Source organism: Tasmannia lanceolata, unplaced genomic scaffold (genome assembly GCF_043159265.1).
Source record: "Tasmannia lanceolata isolate RefF3 unplaced genomic scaffold, GAP_Taslan_0.1 ptg000005l, whole genome shotgun sequence".
NCBI classification, from domain to species: domain Eukaryota; kingdom Viridiplantae; phylum Streptophyta; class Magnoliopsida; order Canellales; family Winteraceae; genus Tasmannia; species Tasmannia lanceolata.
In genome coordinates this window covers 428,340-446,944 of record NW_027518682.1, presented here as the reverse complement: position 1 = coordinate 446,944, position 18,605 = coordinate 428,340, and the positions used below count along the sequence as shown (strand labels likewise).

Genomic DNA, 18,605 nt, shown 5'->3' with positions numbered 1-18,605 from the left:
CCAAAATTTCAACTGAATGACACCAGAAACTCTACTACTGTGCAATCAGTACTGCGCACCCCAATCTCATGTTGGCCCAACAGATCAATGGTCCTGGATCATCCTAAACATGTACCCACGTGTATAGTGGGGATGGCAACCCAAAGAAGAGAGGCACCGTGACGATCCATGTTCTCTCTAATTTTCTCCTTACCCACTATAGAAAGCCTTAACACCGGACTCTAGAGAAAAAGATCACCACTTGCTTTCGAATCTTTTCTCTTTTTAAATTCCTCCAACAATAATGAGTAAAGGGGTCAAATCTTACCTCAAGAAGCAGGAAAATAACATGAAAAGGAAGATGTAAATGAAGAATCTTAATCCCAAAAAAAAAAACTAGGCCAACCACTAACAACTTGACTTCAGATGATGCTCTGCAAGGCCAAAGAAAAGTTATCATAAATGTGATTGTGACAGTAAACAACTACATGGAAAAACGAATTTGTCCGCTTAGGAAAACCATAATTCTCTCTCCTCTCCATATTTTCTTCGGACCTTGGGCCAGTTGACCGGCCGTGTCAATGGTGGAAGAGAGGACCCAAGAAGCTAGACATATTCTCTCCTTCCCCAGATACAGTTTTGAGAGGGGGTGGGGTGCCTGCCCATTTCTCTAAGCAATAAAAAGAAGACGTACTTGAGACGAAATTTGTTAAACAACAACAACCACCAAGGAAGCCATATATACCTTTTCCACTGGATAACCCAACCTTTAGGCTTGTGGGGATCGATCAGATTTTCTCCAAAACCCTCCAATGAAGAAGATCAGATACGATATGGTCTTCTCCATGCTCCTCTTCCTTGCCTTGCTCGCCTTCTCAACATGTATTGCTGCCGAATTCAAGAGAAGCAAGGTAATTAAGTCCCCACACCCTTTTAATTGCACTACTAGGGAGGGCGCTCCCTCAGATTCTTCTTTTTTTTCTTTTTTATTGTTGTTGGCTGATGATGTAAATGGTTTTTAATTTCAAGTCAAAGGATATGAAATCGGATGGGAAGCGGTGTTCTTTGCCAGGGAGCCCAGCGTTCGGGTTGGGTATTGCAGCTTCAATCTGCCTATTGGCCGCTCAGATTATTGGAATCTCCATTATTGCTACCCAATTTTGCTCAAAAGACGAACATGTCTGTATTAATCCCAGGACAAGAATCATGTCAATCACTCTCTTACTTCTCTCTTGGTAGGCCATCACCATCTTCTCTGCCTTTCACGTCTCTACTACATGTATCTATCTATCTTACACACCTTGGATTTTCTCTTAATAACCATTTCAACCCACGAGATAAGTTTTGATACACGACACACACACCGCCCATTTTCTTTAATATATAAAACCCGAATAAATTGATCATTTATATATATTTATGGGTTGATGATAGGGTGAGCTTTGGATTTGCAATATTTTTATTGGGGGTGGGGACAAGCATGAACAAGAGCCAGATGTACGGATATGGATGGTTAGACGGGGAGTGCTACGTTGTCAAAGACGGTGTGTATATTGGTGCAGCTCTTCTCTCGCTAGCTATGGTCATTTTCATACTGGGCGTCACTCTGACAACAAGAACGAGAGACCACCAAAGGCAGGAAGAGCAGGGGAGGATGCAAGGCAAAGAAGATGGGAGATAAGCATAAGTTTTAGAGGGATGATGAGGGGAGGCCACAACTCCCACACTTGGAATTTGTTCTTCTTCTTGCAGGAAAGCAACAAGTAGTCAGATTCCAGAAAGCGAGACAAAAACCACACTAAGAGAAGAATCTGCCAACAGATATTTGATGATATGGCAGCTTCAAACATACAATCATTCTTACATTTGTATGCTCAATAAAGACAGGCTTGGGCTGCTGTTGCTTGCTCCCCATCCTATCCTATTGCATGTAAAAATACATCAACTGGAAGAGTTTCAGACCCATCTCTGCAGGAATTTTGTCCAAAATTCTGAGCACCGTGATCTTCATTTTTTTTCAGTTCTCTTTTTTCTTCTATTTTCGTTTATGGTAGCGTAGGAAAGCTAGACTCAAACCCCGAAATACAGCAACGTACCAGCATGAAAGAGCAGCAGGACCAAATCTAAGCTTTGATTAGCCTCATGTCCCCTCTTCCCCACCCCACATTAAATCTTTATTTTCACGCAAAAAAACTGATTTGATGGATGGCAAGACCTTCACAAGTCATGCGTCCCCCAATCTCCACCATAGACAGGCATAAATATGCAAATACAATGATCAAAAGTAGCCAACAGTTGGGCTCCACGATTTAAGCAGCACGCTATCAGACAGTTAACAAGAGAAGACGAAATTCATTTAAATCAAAAAGTTGGGACCATCTAATGGCGTGTTTTTTAGCTTGTGGCCCATCCCTGGTGGAGAACAAACCTTCTTTCATTCTAATTTCATTACAGTTGAGGTTAGCCTGCGCCAAGATTTGGGGCGGTCTGGCCAGCCACCTCACCTGCCCCATCATCCCTCACCTCAATATTTTACCCTAACAACAACCATTGTAAATCATCTCAAGTATGAAAAAACTGGCCTTATTTAGCTCACCATGAGTCAATTCACTCCAGTGAGAGGTCGCTTTAGAAGACAGATTTTCTCTTCTTTAAGAATATGATAGATACCTGCAAGATGGAAGATAGAAAGAAGAAGAAGATATGGAGAGGCTCGTTAAAATGAGCCAAACCTCCCGTGCTAAAAACAAAAACACAAGTCAAATTAAATTTCTGCTTGCCTTCTCATTTCAGTCGTTCAACATATAGTAATTAGAATCCTAACACAATAGTACTCTATTACAACTCAGCAAACAACTTAGGAAACAAGCTAACATACTAGGACTCCATAACAACCAATAAACTATAAAAAAAGATAAGCCAAGCCTAACAAGCCAGCGTCAAAAGCTGGTTATTGGGATTCCTAAAATCAGTGATTCAACAGAAAATATTATTAGGATCAGACTTGAGTCTCATAACCACTGGGCAGAGACGGAAGCCAACACTCAGCCTATTATAAACAGCCATAAAGCAACACCTAATGAGGGTGGTCACCACGAGATAGAATTAATTAATAAGTTCTTACTAGGATTGGCTAGCAGTCATCAATAAGTTTACCGGTTGTTCACCAATTTTTGTTCTGGTAATATTTCATCCAAGAACAAAGGTTTCCATGAGGTCCCAATATTTAGACATTTGGCACCGTTTTTGGATCTCGACCATCCCAAAACAATGAAGAAACAAACCATAGGTACGCTGTTCAAAGTGTCATCAATCAATTACTTACGGATTTCTGTTTCTTAGTAAAAAGAATCAAGCATAAATGATGTATAGCTCATATAATTTACATTGTGATGTGAGTGGAAAACAGTCTACCACAATCTCACAATTAACAGAAATCCTTCTCTGCGGACTGACTTAAATCATTTCATTTTTTTTTTGGTAGGAGAGATTTTATCCAAGCAGAAAAAAGAAGATTATAATATATGCAGAGATTAGCTCACAACTAATAGAACCATACTAAAAACAGACTTATCAAACAAACCAGCTAAGCCGTTGGCTTTTATAAAGACACAACAGAAGAAACTTCATTTCCTCTAAAATGTTCCCCCCTATTTCATTTAAAACGGTCCCAAGCTGACATTGAAATTTTCTCTCAAAAACTTCATTATACACGTCCTCAGCAACCGAGGAGCCGTCCCTATCCACAATACTACAAAGTGATGTGTTGAGATGAATACGTGTAAACTGATTCTAAAGCTGGTTTCGTTTAGAATATGTAATTGCAATTGGCAATTTCATTCTGTTTCTTTAGGCGTAAAACAAATTTTACGCCCATTTTACATCTAAAGAAACAGAGCCTCCAATACATGGAAAGAGAAGGCCCTCGGGAGGGGAGAGAAGCGGACCCTCTCACCAACCAGTAAGTAGGCATATTCTCACGTAAACATTTAGTGGAAGTTTCTTGAAGGCATACATTCTCATTGCTTGCCTGAAAATTTACCCTTCAGCACGCTAAAATTTAAGCAGGGATGCTGTAGCAGATATGAAACCCAGTCTACCAAACACGAGTTACCTGAGTTCCGGTGAACTTTAGTTGCCAGACACCTCCATGAAAACATGTGCCTTGAAAGAAACTGAAATTCAAGCTTCGTTGTATGTGTGTACCCTCCCCACACCCCCTCCCACCATAGCCATATATCCTTCCCCAATTATATAAGCCCCTGGAATTCCCACCGCGACGTCAATAATGCCTATGCCGGAAAATCACCAAAAGTCAGCGAGCCAAATAGGAAAAAAAAAAAAAAAAAAAAAGTCAAAACCAGTAAATCTTCACTTTTTTTTTGAATGGACCAGTAAATCTTCACTGATGCTTTAGTTTCTGGGTTTTCCAGTCTTGGATGGGGAAAAAAAAAGAATCTGACGACCTCTGTATTGAGCTTCATTCTTTCGGACAAGTTAGTCCATCCGTTCCAAGCCCTGCAGTTGAAGCATTGCAAGAAAGCGTTTTAAAGAACTCATCCTTAATATATACAGGCTGCAGACAATAAGGAAAAGAATTCTAGTCAGAGTAGGTTCTAATAATGATCAATAAAAAGATTTTACCCTGGATTCTTAATTACCCTATTGTGTAAAGCTTGGTCTTTCTTGCTTTTTTTGTTCTGTTAGGCCAGGACATCTTGTTCTGTTTTCTACTGTTTAGACGGGTACTATCTTTCCCCTTTTTCCATCAACATTGCCCAACTTATCATATGTGCAACTGTCATTCCAACCATGTGACATAATCGGCTATTTTTTCCAGTCCATATACTCTTTAATTATTAGTTTGGTATTTTCAAGATCTCTGTTGAGAACATATTCATCATCTCATGATAACTTGGGATTTTATTCCCACCCCAAATGTGCTAATAGATTTTTTAGTTGGTCTAGAAGAAAGACTTTTCTCAAGATTAAATGCTAGTCATCAGCATAAAAAGCTAAGAACTGTAACTGGCTAAGCATTTCGGTTTTGAATTCTGGGGCTGAATAAGAGACAGAGAAGAAGAGAAGAAAAGAATAAGAACTACTGGTAAATTCCTCTCCCTAACTCTTTTTTTTGGTGGCTTTCTGAATTTGGGCTCTTATGTTTTGTATTTTAAGGTAGACTTTGTTCAAAATACCTTCTTTCAAAAACAAAAAAAAACCTCGGGTTTCCAAGAGAATCTACAGTTACAAGTTACTATAATCATAGTACCTGAAGCAAAAACATAGCATCCACAAATGTCAATATCCTCAAACTGACTTTTGTTTCAATCTTGGAGACCTGGCCGCAACCCTCATCATCCTCCAAATTATGGTGAATTGGATAATCTTCTGTCTCATCTCTTGTTTTATCCCTTGGCTTTGCCTTGCCAAGATGTCCCATAGTTCATCCTTTTAAAACTTCTAATTCATAACTACAAAATCAATTTCTTCAGTGAACCAAAGTCGCAGAATGTTGGGGCTACAAAATTCAAGGAAACATGAATTGCAAATTCATTAGGACTAAACAAGGAATTTTAAAAGAAATCACACTAGCATTTCATTTCCATACTTCCTTATTGTCCTCAAGATTAGCAGTGTTTGCAGATTAAATCCCATAAACATCTGTACCCACCTGATGACTCATGCAATAGGCATAAAAATGCACGCACTTTAAGTGCGCTAACAACACCTGCACACACTAACAACATACGTTTAGGCTATTCCCACCATGTCCATTTGTCTTACTTGTTTTGCTTTTACTCTTTGACATATAGGACAAAATGAGATTAGTATCATGCCAAATTTTAACAGTCACTCTTGTTCTGATAATCTATTCTTTTAATTTAGCACTTCCTTAGCAGCTGGAGCCTGTTAAAATTCCCAAAAAAGCTATCAATGTCCCATCAGAAAAGTGTAAGTGCAGAGGAGTGTGTGGATGCATGCTTATCCTGATAACTTAGGATTACTCATTAATGGTTGATCAAGCTTGGCAGATTCACCTCCTTAAAAAGTTTGGGTTTTGGCAGCATAATATCAACGTCTTGGTGTCCATCTGATGCATCAGATATGGTTACTTCATACCTTACTTCATACCTCCCATTCTTTTTCTTTTTTCCTTTTTTGAAGAAAATAAAGAAAATTATATTAGAAGAGAAAAAGATTACAAGTGCACATCAATGGGCAATGACTGCCCTGTATACAGAGAATCTCTATTTTTAAGACACCTAAATTAATTAGGAGAAAGGGGATTAAAGACAACTAGATTAGATTGATGAATGCATAGTTATTTGATTATTTCATGTTTCGTTGAGACTCATAGTTGCTCAATCCTTAGATTTCGATTTATTAGTCTGTTAAATGAATATCCTATTTATTTTGATGCAAATCATTAGTAATCCGTAATTTTATACGTAAGAACATGTGCATGCAAATCCCTGTTTCTAAATTTTTAAGGGGTTGCCGTAACAGACACTTTGTATCCGTGTCGACACTTAGACACACGAATCCGTGTCTACAAATCATTGAATTTTTCGTGGAAAATGACTGGAATAGGAACAAGTTTACACTGTCATAGAGAATCGAATCAGACGGTTGCAGGACCAATTGGGAAGATATAACCATTAACTAGTTCTTGTTGAACTACTATCCAATATTAATCCATGTTACTCTGATACCCATACAGGAAATTTAAGTCAATCTCAGGACCAATTGGGAAGATATAACCATTAACTAGTTCTTGTTGAACTAGTATCCAATATTAATCCATGTTACTTTGATACCCATACAGAAAATTTAATTCAATCTTAATTTATGCAAAATTGTCAAAAAAAAATTGGTCAAAATTGAGTTTTCACGCACTTTCTCAAAAAAACTCAGATCTAACACTTCGATGTATCTCAGAAATTTCAGTTTGGGTTTAACCTGGACGATCCAAGTTAAAATTAAGTTGATCTCAATATCAATCCTATGGTTTAGACTTTAGATTAAATCAATCCATCTGTACGATCTCAGATCAAACCAAGGTTTTAAATTTTGACCGAAATTTCGGGTTTCGGTCGATTCCAAAATCGAAATTGGGTATACCAGAAACGTTACTTTATTTCGACAGAAATTTCGAAATTTCAGTCGAAATTTCTTTTTTCTGAAATTTCGGTCCGAAATTGTAGGAAAATCACTTTGAAAAATACATGTTATTAATTATTTAATATTTCCCTGAAACTTCGGGCGAAATTTCAGGCGGGATAACATATTACTTTTTTTATTTCGTGGGATTTTGAACGAAATTTCAAAAGTTTGGCAAAAATTTCGGTTTCGGTGAGTACCGAAATGCATTCTGAAACCGAAATTTAAAAACTTGAATCAAACTAGATTGATAGCCCAAGTGCTCTTAGCAAAACCCTAGAATAATTGCATTAAATGCATATGAGTAGTTGATGATTCCCCTCGCCCTCGCTCATCCCAAACCTCCAGAGCCATTTCGCAAGCAATGCCTTATTAATACTCATCTTCTGATCCCCAGGCCACCTAGAGGTGGCCAGAACCGAAGAACCGAACCGGAACCGAACTCTAAAAAAATATTTTTGGTCCGGTTCGGTTCCACTGATGAAGAACCGAACTTATTTGGTTCGGTTCCGGGTCTAATGTTCTCGGTTCGGTTCCGGAACCGAAGAACCGAACTTTGAATATATATATATAATATTTTTATATTTCTATTATACATATACTTAATAATATAAATTACTTATAATATTAATAAGTAATAGTTAATACTATTATTATAATAAGAAAGTAACTTATATTATAACTTTAATTAAAAGTTTTTATAAATTATAATTAATAATTAATAATTAGCCATTAGAACCGAAGAACCGGACCGGACCGAACCGATTATGTTCGGTCCGGTTCGGTTCGGTCCTACTGTGTACTACGGTTCGGTACGGTTCTTACGGTTCATGGAACCGAGAACCGAAAAAAAAGGGACCGAGAACCGAGAACCGAATCGGTTGGCCACCCCTAAGGCCACCTGCTCTAAAGGGCTTGCCAACTGACCAAGTGCATTTTCTGCTTCTCTTCAATGCCCCCACCCACAAAGACAATTCCTCTCAATTTGCTCTATTTGTGTTATCACACTTATGGGACATTTGAAGATTGATAACTCCTAGATGGGAATATTAACATGGACGGCTTTAATGAGGGTAATTCTGCCCCACAGAGACACCAAATGGAGCTTCCATGAACCCAATCTTTCTTTTTTTTAATGATTCGATCAATCCAATCTTTTCTCCACCCTTTTCACAATCTGGTCTCACTCCCTCTTCCTATGTCTTCCCACACCCAATGGAAGGCCTAAATATGATGTCAAAAGCTTATCCACAGTACAACCAAGAAGGCCAGCGAGCATAGTAATCTCACCCTCAGATATATGAATGCCCTAGATTTTACACTTATGAAAATTAGATCTCTGACCCGTCACCATCTCGTAACACCGGAGGATAGCCTTAAGCTTTAATACCTTCCTCCTTGATTTTTAGTTTTTAGCTATTGCTCACTCTGTGATTAATTGTTATCTCTCTTTTCTCCTCTTTGTATTTTTATTCGACCATCCTCGGTCTTTTATTAATGCAATTCTTGGCCATTCAAAAAAAAAAAAAACATTGCAATCCCAATGCTGTGAAAACAAGATCCAAACAGCCTTTAATCGATTGAAATCTCCTCAAGATGAATCTCTTCTCGTTTCCAAACAATAAAACAAAGAACAGAAACTCTCCACTTCCAATCAAATTCTGCCTACATATTGAATATATTGAATATCTAGCTCTTTTTCTCCCTTCACCCAAGTCGCAAACCTTGGCGATTGTTATTTCACAGTAACACACACACCCACAGGGCTAGAAATAAAGAAGAAACATCAAACACAGAAGAATACAAAGATTTTACGTGGTTTGGCAATAGTGCCTATGTCCACAAGGATGTCGATGAGAAATTCACTATGAGCAAAAAAGAAGACGATTATAATGATTTTCTCAGTTAATCTAAACCTAGATCAATCCCAAAACCCATCTCCACAATCTCTCTAAATGTTCTTACACCCTTGCTTGTTTTCCCTACACGAGACCCTTCTCAACTCTAAATACACAATGTTCTCGTAAGGTTCACAATAACCTTTTTTAGAATACCTTTTTTAGAATGGTAAAGGTTTACAATAACCTTATATGCGTAGGCTTCGTAAACCCTAAACCTAAAGCTACTCATAGTCAAACTAGGAAAATGGGTATAGACTCCCCACTTACATGGGAAACAAGATAGAAAAACTCGATGCCAATCGTTCCAGTAGCAAGTCCAGGGAGAGTGAATAAAAGTGTTACACCTTAATGAGCAAATCGAAAAGATTATAAGAGCAGAGACCGAAATCAAGAGCCCACAACCATCTTACATCAAGACCAATGAGCCCCCCTACCATTTAGCGATATTGTTTCCCCCGACAACCACTACAAAAGTGAATCAATAACAAGACGGAGGACTTCATTAACCCCCAAGAAATGCCAAGCTCCTCAATTTTGAACATCTATGATACGACCCCTTGGATAAAAGTAAAAATAAGAGAGAAAGAAACAATGTAGGCTTATTCGAGATGGCCAAATCTCCTAAAACAGTCCTTGCTTTTCCATTCCTACGTTAAAAAGAAAGAGATTACATACTTATACAATTATCATTTCTTTTTTTCTTTTTTTGAAATGGAGAATTAGAATTTCTACTATTTAGGAAACAATCCAAACTTCCCAAATCCGAAGGGATACTTGGGAAACAAGATAAAAATAAAAGGAAACTAATATTTTATAGTAGAGGCTGGGAACATTAGACAATGCAAATAAACCACCTGAAAAAGGAAAACAAAAGCGAGCAAGAAAAAACAGAGGTTGGGTAAAATGTCTAGTCTAGGTCACAAAATTGAAGGAACAAACAAGTGGTATGATTAGAAGATCACAACAACTCCTAGATGGCCCTCTAAATTTAGGTCTGATACAAGTGGTATCATTAGATTAGAGGTGTTGGGGAGGGATCCCAATCGCCTAGCTCCTCTCGTGGATCGATTGAATAAGTAAAGCCAATTTTGTATTTGTGTTTGAACTTTGAAGGAGGAGGAGGAGGAGGCGTACCATTTGTACAAGCCACTGCTGGATTCTTTATTATAAAAAGGATGCAGCATGCCCTCCTCGTTCGTGTAGGAGGAGAACCAGATGCTTTGCCAGATTCCCCAATGCCCTACAATAGCTATTCCCTGTTTTGGATTTTGAGAACTTCTCAGTACTAACTATTACACTTTAAAATTATTACGTTTACGGTTTACGGTTTACGGTTTACCCCCTCTCTGTTTTCGATTTTGATAACTGATTGTGTGAGCTCAAAACTGATTATTAGACACAAAACCAATTTAGCTCGTTTTGAGAACCCATTCTGAGTTCTAAACTGATTATTATTGGACACAACCAATTTAGGCTCCATAATCAGTTTTGGACTCACAATCTCTTCTTAAATTCAAGACACCTTCCTTGGTCCTTAATGTGAATTCGAAATTATTTTTTAGGAATTGTCAAAGAATTTTTTGTCCGAGAAGGTCCTTGCGATGAATAGAAGAAATTCAAAACTTTTATGCCAATTGCCAAAGAGCATGTGGCCATGCTTTATTGATGATGACAACTGATTGTAAGTCCAAAACCAACTGTTGGAGTCAAATCATGTTTAATGTGGGGGTACGTTACAGAGATTATCCTAATCTATTCCAACCACTAAATCTAAATTTGGCTGCCCAATCTAGAACCTAAACAATCTAATAATCAGATCTTGTGAGATCTGATATTGTTCTCTAGCTAACAAGCAAATAATATAGGACCGGGACTCCTTAAACAAACTAATGTGACTTGTCTACATCAGTTTTAAGGTGGGTTTACAAAGTGTTGGCCAGTGAGCTTGCTTTTAAGCTATTTCACGTATGATTGTTGCGACCATAGACGTGCTTGTCCTTACAAATCTGGCCGTCGAATGATGATCATTCTTACCCTTGGTACAAAACCCACTGAAAGCCTAAAACCTTTCACGTGGCAATTCAAGAACGCAACTGACTATACGTTGATTAGAGAATATAGTTGTTCAGACTAGCAAGAAAATTAAATCTTGTCTGGTCTGGGCCGAAGAAGGAAAAACGGCCACGACTCACTGACACTTGGGATATGTGCTTGAGTTTTAAATCTGTAAGTCAACTATGTAGTTGTATGAGAGAGAAAGAGAGATAAGGTCCACCTCACCTCAAAGGCTCAAACTCATAGTCATAGTCATAGCTCTGCACCATCTCTCACATTTTATTTAGATACGCAATACCCGTGTACCACATCTCCATATCTATAAACTCGTGACCCTAATATTACGCCGGAGTGATGCTACAGATTCAGACGACGCACCCTACAAATAATTAAGAACCTAAGCTGATCGCTTTAAGTAATGCTCCTAATCTCGCGTAAACAACAAGGTGTTCATAAAATAGGCAATCAAATACCAAGTATATCTATTTAGTAAAAGAAAAGGTGATAGATTAAGCATTACTAGTGCTACATGGTTTTGACTTCTTTTCACTCTATATAAAATTTGGACATATAAAAAGCTCCTTTATATATATGTCTTCTGTTCTAATAAAATTATACAGGTCAAGGCATGTGTAAGTATGGGATTACGATAAACAATTTTAAAGTCAAAACATAGGAAGTAATGGGGAAAGTCGGCAACAGCAACACCCTAACTGTATGGTGATGAGAGAAAGAATGATACATGAATATGTGGAGGTATATCATACTTTATACTAGAACCCTTTTCCTTCTTCATTTTTATTTATTTTCTAGTAGCCTACGTCATCACATGTAGGTTCGGAGTGGCTTCCAGCACTGGCAATTTCAGAAAAATATGGGGTGTGGGGGAGGGCTTAATTGTTTGATATTTTGGTTGCGCCTAATTTAATACAACCCCTACCGGCACAAGGAATTGATAAATTGATAGGGGCAGCTTACCAAAAGAAGCCAGAGCTGTGTGGGCCTCATTTCAGCTGAGATGGTGACCATAACCATTACGTGGGTGGTATTCGTTGCTGGCATCCTGGTTTCATTCCGCACACAGAAAATCATACATCCATATCTATATGCATACATACATGTGTGCACGTTCGTTGCATTCGTATTAAAATGAGAACATGTATATGTATGTGTGAGGAACGGCATACATGCATAGACTAATGCATGATGTGCATGGTATCGATCGATCAATCATAATATTAAATTTGGTTTACGATCGGGGCCATTGATCTGATGAATACAAAAATCAGTGGCGATTGAAGTTCATCCTCAGGAAGAGTTTCCCATCGAGCTCGATCAAAGATTTAGAATCATGTGGATAAAAGGGCTAGACATATTTTCTATACTAATATTTGAATGTGGTGGTAGAAGTGGGAGATCCGATCTTCTAATTAAAGCAGCGGTGAGGTGAGTTTTTTTTGTAGTGCAGTCTGAGTGGAAACAAGATTTCAACAAAAACAAGGTGAGATTTTACTTTGCATGGTGATTGGTGACGACGTGTGAAGGCAATAAAAGTGATTTTGTTAGGAAACCAAAAAACAGAAGGCGATGATGAATGACATGACCTTCGGAACATCTTTTCCCTCATTCCTTTTCCTTTTCCTTTTTTTGGGCAGTTTTATGTGACCATCCATAAATATAAAAATCCAACATTTGCATTGTTGATTTGTATATATCCGGCTACAATCAAAATACAGGTGGAGTGGAGGGGTCTACATAACATTAAAATCGCAGAGATCTCCGTAAGAGGCGACACATAATCTATTATAACCATACAAAAACAAATGCCTATGGATAGCTGTAACCCAAGTACAATAAAAGAGTACAGCAACCACACAATGAATCTGCACTGAATTTGCTTTTAGCGGACCTTTTGACACCGTACTTCTAACCTTTTGTGCATAATATCACAACAACCCCACTACTCCTTCTATTAATTAACACTTTAATTTAAACCTTTGTAATTATAGTGCAATTCCAGATCACATTTTGGTATCTAGCTAAATTCCAAGTGAATATTAAAAGCAATGTAACTTTTGTAATCATATGTTCAACAATGATGGTTTTGGATAAGCATTCACGGAAATGAACTGAAAGCAATGAATTTTACCTTACCAAGTATAAAAATAAATAATAATAGCCAAACTATTGTAAAAACAAAAAAGAAAAGAAATTAGAGAGATAAAACTTGTTGGAAATAATCCGTACATGGTTGATTAGAATATAAGAAGATGCTTCAAGTCGCGAAAACGCTCTCCTTAAGACGATATTCGCCCCCACCAGTAGTGTGCAAAGGGGACCACGAACTCACCTCCAAGATACAATGAAGCCCGGTTCCAAATCGATTGCTTGACGACATTCTGCACTGAACGGAATCAAGCCTGAATCACCTTTGAATTTTTCAAGTAATTGAGACCCAAGTGTTCTGTTTCTGCAGAAAACAGAATACTTGAAGAGAACTTCTAAAACAGTAAAAACATAAACTTTGTAGGGGTTTAGAGAGAGAGAATTGTGTTGGAAATAACAATTTTGGGTATGACAAAGTAGAAATCCGAATTCTGTATAGAATGAGTATTTTCTACTGTTGTTATAGAGCTTCTATGGCTTTTTCCGTTGGAAAACACCCTTTCTGGACATCCTTTCAGCGGGTTTGAATTCTGACCATTAGATCGTGTCCAACGGTCCGGATCAAATAAAAAAAATGAAAGGCTGACCATTAGATCATGTCTAACAGTCCGGATCAAATCGGAAAAAATGAAAGGCTCCAATCGCTCCTCGCTACGATGCGGCATGCGAAGTGCGCCTAAAAAAGCGTCATATAGCCCATTGCCCACGCATGCGCGTGCGCGTGTGCAGAACAATGCAACCGGTTCAACCCAAGGCTAAGACCCATTGTGCACCATAATAAAGTAGAGAAAAGAGTAAAGCTTTATAAGCCAAACTTTTTCTTTCTTATGAGTCGGTACGGGACTATCTTTTTCACACTACTTTTGCACTCTTCTCTTTCTCTTGCAAAAAGCAACTTTTTCCAAAGAAAAGTGTTTTCTTTTTCAAAACACACTTAGAAAATATTTTACAAACACTATCTTTTGACCAAAAATAAGATTTTAAAAATCAAAATCTAACAAAAGTAACTTTTTTTGGGTATTTGACAAGCACAAATAAATCTATGTGGTTGAAATGAATGAGTAAATCCATCAACTGGCTAATTAAATTGCATGGCACAATTAAAGGATGTAATATCAAAGCCAACAGTGACTACTTTGAATGGATTGTATAAACAAGCCTAACATTTAAATAAAAAAATAATATTTGAAAAATTGAAGTGCGTATAAGGAAGATAAAAAATAATGAGCTATGCGATTCTTGAAATACACAAATTAATAATAAAATATGCATTTATAGCAATTAATCATACAAGAATAAATGTGGAGATTTGTAGTTTGTAAATGGAACTATTTAACTTTTGCTGAAACTGACCAATGGAGGCGCCCTTGAAGCTGCTTTTTGCAAGGGCGCCCTTCATTCTATCATTCCTCTTGTAAATGACAAAAATGTAATTGTTAGGAGCGGAATGCTAGAGTCACAGGAGCCCTTGCAAAAATAGGATACAAGGGCTCTCCCAATGGTTAATTTTCACTTATGACAGTGCCATCATAAATGGAAATTGACCAATGGGAGAGCCCTTGTACCCTTTTTTTGCAAGGGCTCCTGTGAGTCTAGAATAGTGGAAGTAGAATAATGCATGAACACAAAAAAGTAAGGGCACAGATAAATTCGCCCCCTTCCCAGTCCACATCTGCCCCACTTTAATGCCACTTTAACACAGAAAGTTAAACTCGATCAGTTAGCCAATCTTTTTCTTTTTTGTTAGGTAAGCTGGGATCGAACCTGCGACCTCAAGGATGGGAAACTAAGTCTAAACCATTGAGCTACAGGCCCAATCCCAAATTACACTTTCAAAGAGACAGGGGTATAACACAAGGACTTCATAGGAAGTCACCCATCCTAGTACTAGTCTTGCACATACACGTATGCTTAACTTTGGCGTTTTGATGGGATCCAATGCATTTATGCGGGTATGATCGCACCTTCGGGAAGCTAATCTTATTACTGCGGGTAGAGTAAACACATCTCTCTCTCTATGACACCCCCTTCAACCCCATTGAATCGACCAATCAAAACAGGCAGCAATAGGCATGTCTCTCTACGACTTTTCAGACGAAAATTGGGGGTTTTGTGTGATGGAACCGCTTATCGGCACCATTCTTTTCAACATTTGGCTTCCCCAGTTATTCACATATTGTCAGGGGTGTCATCGGTTGTTTCGACGAGCTTAGAATGAGGACTTGGAAGATTTGAGCGTCGTAGGTAACCAATAGACTTTAATTTTTTTACTTTAAAATGGCATTTAAGAGGGGGAGAAGGGACTCGAAGGGGCCAAATTTATCAGTGCCCAAAAGTAATTATAAGAATATAAATTGGAAAAGATTTTAAAAACATAGAGTTCACTATATTTATGAGGATTGTTGCTTACAAGACACCCTTAAGAAGGGTTTAATTAAGAGATAAACAAAAACAATTCTAATCCTTTTTAAATCCTAAATACATTTCTAACATCCTAGCCTAGACTTATCAAATTAAAATATTGAATTATTCTCCTTAATTTTCTCTTGTAAACAACTATTCTAATACCTATAATTTTTAAGGAATTGACTAACGATTTGGTCATTTCCAGTGTTTTTGCATTTCATGGGGATCCGAACTCACTTCATTTTCTTCTTGCGCATGTGTCGCAACAAGAGTTTAATCTTTTCTTCTCCAACAATATCCCGTTTTGCTAGCAGCCCTCATTTTTAAATCTTAAAAGTAGGCATTTAACAACCTTCTTCCATGCATTTACACTAGTCAAATTAGCTATTAGAGGATGCCACAATTCCTAAAAGTCAATAAACAGCCAACCAAGGAAGTATTTAGTAAAGTGAGAAGTGTTATTACCAAAATAAGGGAGTGGAGACCATTTCTCAAGCAATAACCAAATATTATTTATGAGTAATACCAGGCTTTGGCAAAAGCCTTATAAATGTATAGTCAGTGGCAGTAATAAAGCATCGAGTCATGTTAATTAGCATGTGACTAGACGCCTCACAATGGCTCGATGTTAATAACCATTTCCCAAGCATTGGTCATCTAAAATGTGTCTGGTGAATTAGGTCATGATCTTGTAGACTATATGGTTTACACCCGTTTTGAAATTCTCCAAGAGATGTATGACAATTATTGTTTTCATATATGATAACCTGTTCAAAAGGGAGGTTATAGGTAGTTATTTTTCAAAATGAAGTGTCTTTTGGAATTTGCAAGTAGGGGTGTGAAAGTGCTATTCAAATTTCGAAGGAGAAATTATTGTGGAGAATAACTGCCACAAGGAGTTTGCTATAAAAAGACAAGGCCGCTTTAAGAGAAGGGATCACACACAACATCAAACAACTATATATATCTTAATTTACTTTACTTTCCTGCATTATCTTAATTTGTAGCCATGATAGTTCGTAGTCACTAATTCCGGCAGTACCGAGATTTGTAATCGTCCGCCGGCAACACCGGACTTCTTGTAATTGATTTCTGGCAGTATCAGAAACTTATTTCTGTGGTACCAAGACATTGAAAGGAATCATCTTCTAAGGTGAGTTGTTCTTCCATGCACTAGTGGTTGTTTGTGTTCTATTGCTTTTAAGCCCATTTTAATAGTGTATCAAGAGAATTGGTAGAGCCTAAGGAAGAAGTGGCATTCCCCTCTTCCTCTCAATCATTTGATATCTAATCTTTAGGAGTCGTGAAGGCTCAATTATCCTTTTCCTGCCCAAATTTTGGGAAATACCTTTCCTTGGCACGCCCGCACCGACACCCATTAGATAATCCAAGCCCAAACAAAATTGGCACGTCCAGTGGGACACCGAAATTTGATATATTATTAAGATGTCTTTAGAGAATCTGAGAAAGAAAATTACCACTCTGCATAATTAAGAAACTCCTCTACAAAGAAAAGATCATACTCCATAATGCTTCCAAATGATTATCCCATAACGTATGAATGAATATTAAAATGAGTTGTCGTTGACGGTCTTTTCGTAAGAAGTTGAGGTCATTTCAATCTTTTATGGATCATTTCACTAGGCAAGTTGATGGATTATTCAGTCTTCTCGATGACATAATAGCACTCGAAGCATTGATTCAACCCCTTGCCTAGCAGAACACTAGGCCGATCCAGCTGTCACGCCCCGACACAAGGTCCAGGCCGGGCGCGCGCTCTAGCGTCGCACACCTGCAAGGTGAACCTTACAAGCACTTAAGGCATTCGATATCACATACAATAAACTAAACATTTATAACAACTAATGTCCTATAAATAAATAACTTGACTGAACAATATTCACAAGTACAGTGAACTATTTAACTGTTATAGTCATTCAAAATAAATCAAATGTATAATGCTTCTTATAAATTCCAATGTTCATATAATCAAAGAACACTAAGATTACTTTCATTCATCTAGTCGGTAGTTCCATAGATCAAAAACATTAAACCAAAATACAAGTATAGGCCTCACTATTAATATCACGGCACAGGCACTCATATACAAAGTATTCACATCCATATGAGCACAACACTAGTGTTTCATAAGATATTTTATAATCATGTGTGCAAAACAAGTGATTCCATAATTCATGACAAACATATAACAATTATGTTTCATTCATGCATTCATTCAACCATGTTGTATACCAATCTTATGAAACTCTTCAAAATCAATATCATATACATAATTAAGAACAATAAATAAAGAAACTTCATTTATGATTCATTGAACATAACTAATTACTTTCTTATGATTTCTTCAATCAAAGTCACAAACTCCTTTGAATTTTTTTCGTCTAGTTTTCTTTTCTTTTTTGAATTTTCTTCTTCAAGTTTTCTTCTCTCTCTCTCTCTCTCTCTCTCTCTCTCTCCTCTTCTGTTCTTCTTTTTTTCCTCTTCTCTTATTCTTCTCTTTCTTTTCTCTTCTCTTCTTCTCCTTCTATTCGTCTTTTTCTTGTGGTTATTTATGATTTTGTCTCGGGGCAAAAAAAAAAACTTAGGGGTTTTGGGAACCCTAATATTATCCAAGATTGAAGTGTTTGTAAAATGGCAATAAAGAAGAGGGAAAAAGAAGTTAAAATCTAAGGGTTTGAAGTTGTTCTTAGAGAAGGAAAGAGTTCTCTCACAAGAGGCTTGTGAGGTAAGTTTATATTTCCTCCAAAATTTTATTGTTATTTTTCCATTCTTATCGCAAGCCTCAAGTTTTGGGAAAACTTAAGAAAGGCATTGTAACCCTCTTATCCTTTTAGTGGATTTCTGTTTGTCCCGTGGTTTTTCCCTTCACGTTAGAGGGTTTTCCACGTTAAATCTCGTGTCCCTGATTGTGCT

The 18,605-nt window shown here is 37.4% G+C and overlaps 1 protein-coding gene and 1 long non-coding RNA gene across 3 annotated transcripts; one reads left to right on the top strand and one right to left on the bottom strand.

The window, feature by feature from the left end:
* Window positions 1–336: 336 nt before the first annotated feature.
* Window positions 337–10,336, bottom strand: LOC143876976 (uncharacterized). 2 transcript variants are annotated; one of them, XR_013250502.1, is made up of 5 exons: window positions 10,179–10,336; window positions 5,252–5,500; window positions 4,355–4,497; window positions 4,094–4,271; window positions 337–3,273 (listed from the first exon to the last, which is right to left on the bottom strand). It is a non-coding gene; the product is annotated as an uncharacterized LOC143876976 (long non-coding RNA). The 2 variants fall into 2 exon arrangements; XR_013250501.1 differs by lacking the exon at window positions 337–3,273 and having other exon boundaries at window positions 3,536–4,271; window positions 10,179–10,335.
* LOC143876975 (chitin synthase, putative (DUF1218)) lies at window positions 406–2,172 on the top strand. The gene is made up of 3 exons (XM_077378660.1): window positions 406–890; window positions 1,009–1,214; window positions 1,414–2,172. Exons 1-3 carry the CDS (start codon window positions 792–794, stop codon window positions 1,658–1,660), a joined length of 552 nt encoding a protein of 183 aa, XP_077234775.1. The 5' UTR covers window positions 406–791; the 3' UTR covers window positions 1,661–2,172.
* Window positions 10,337–18,605: the final 8,269 nt, after the last annotated feature.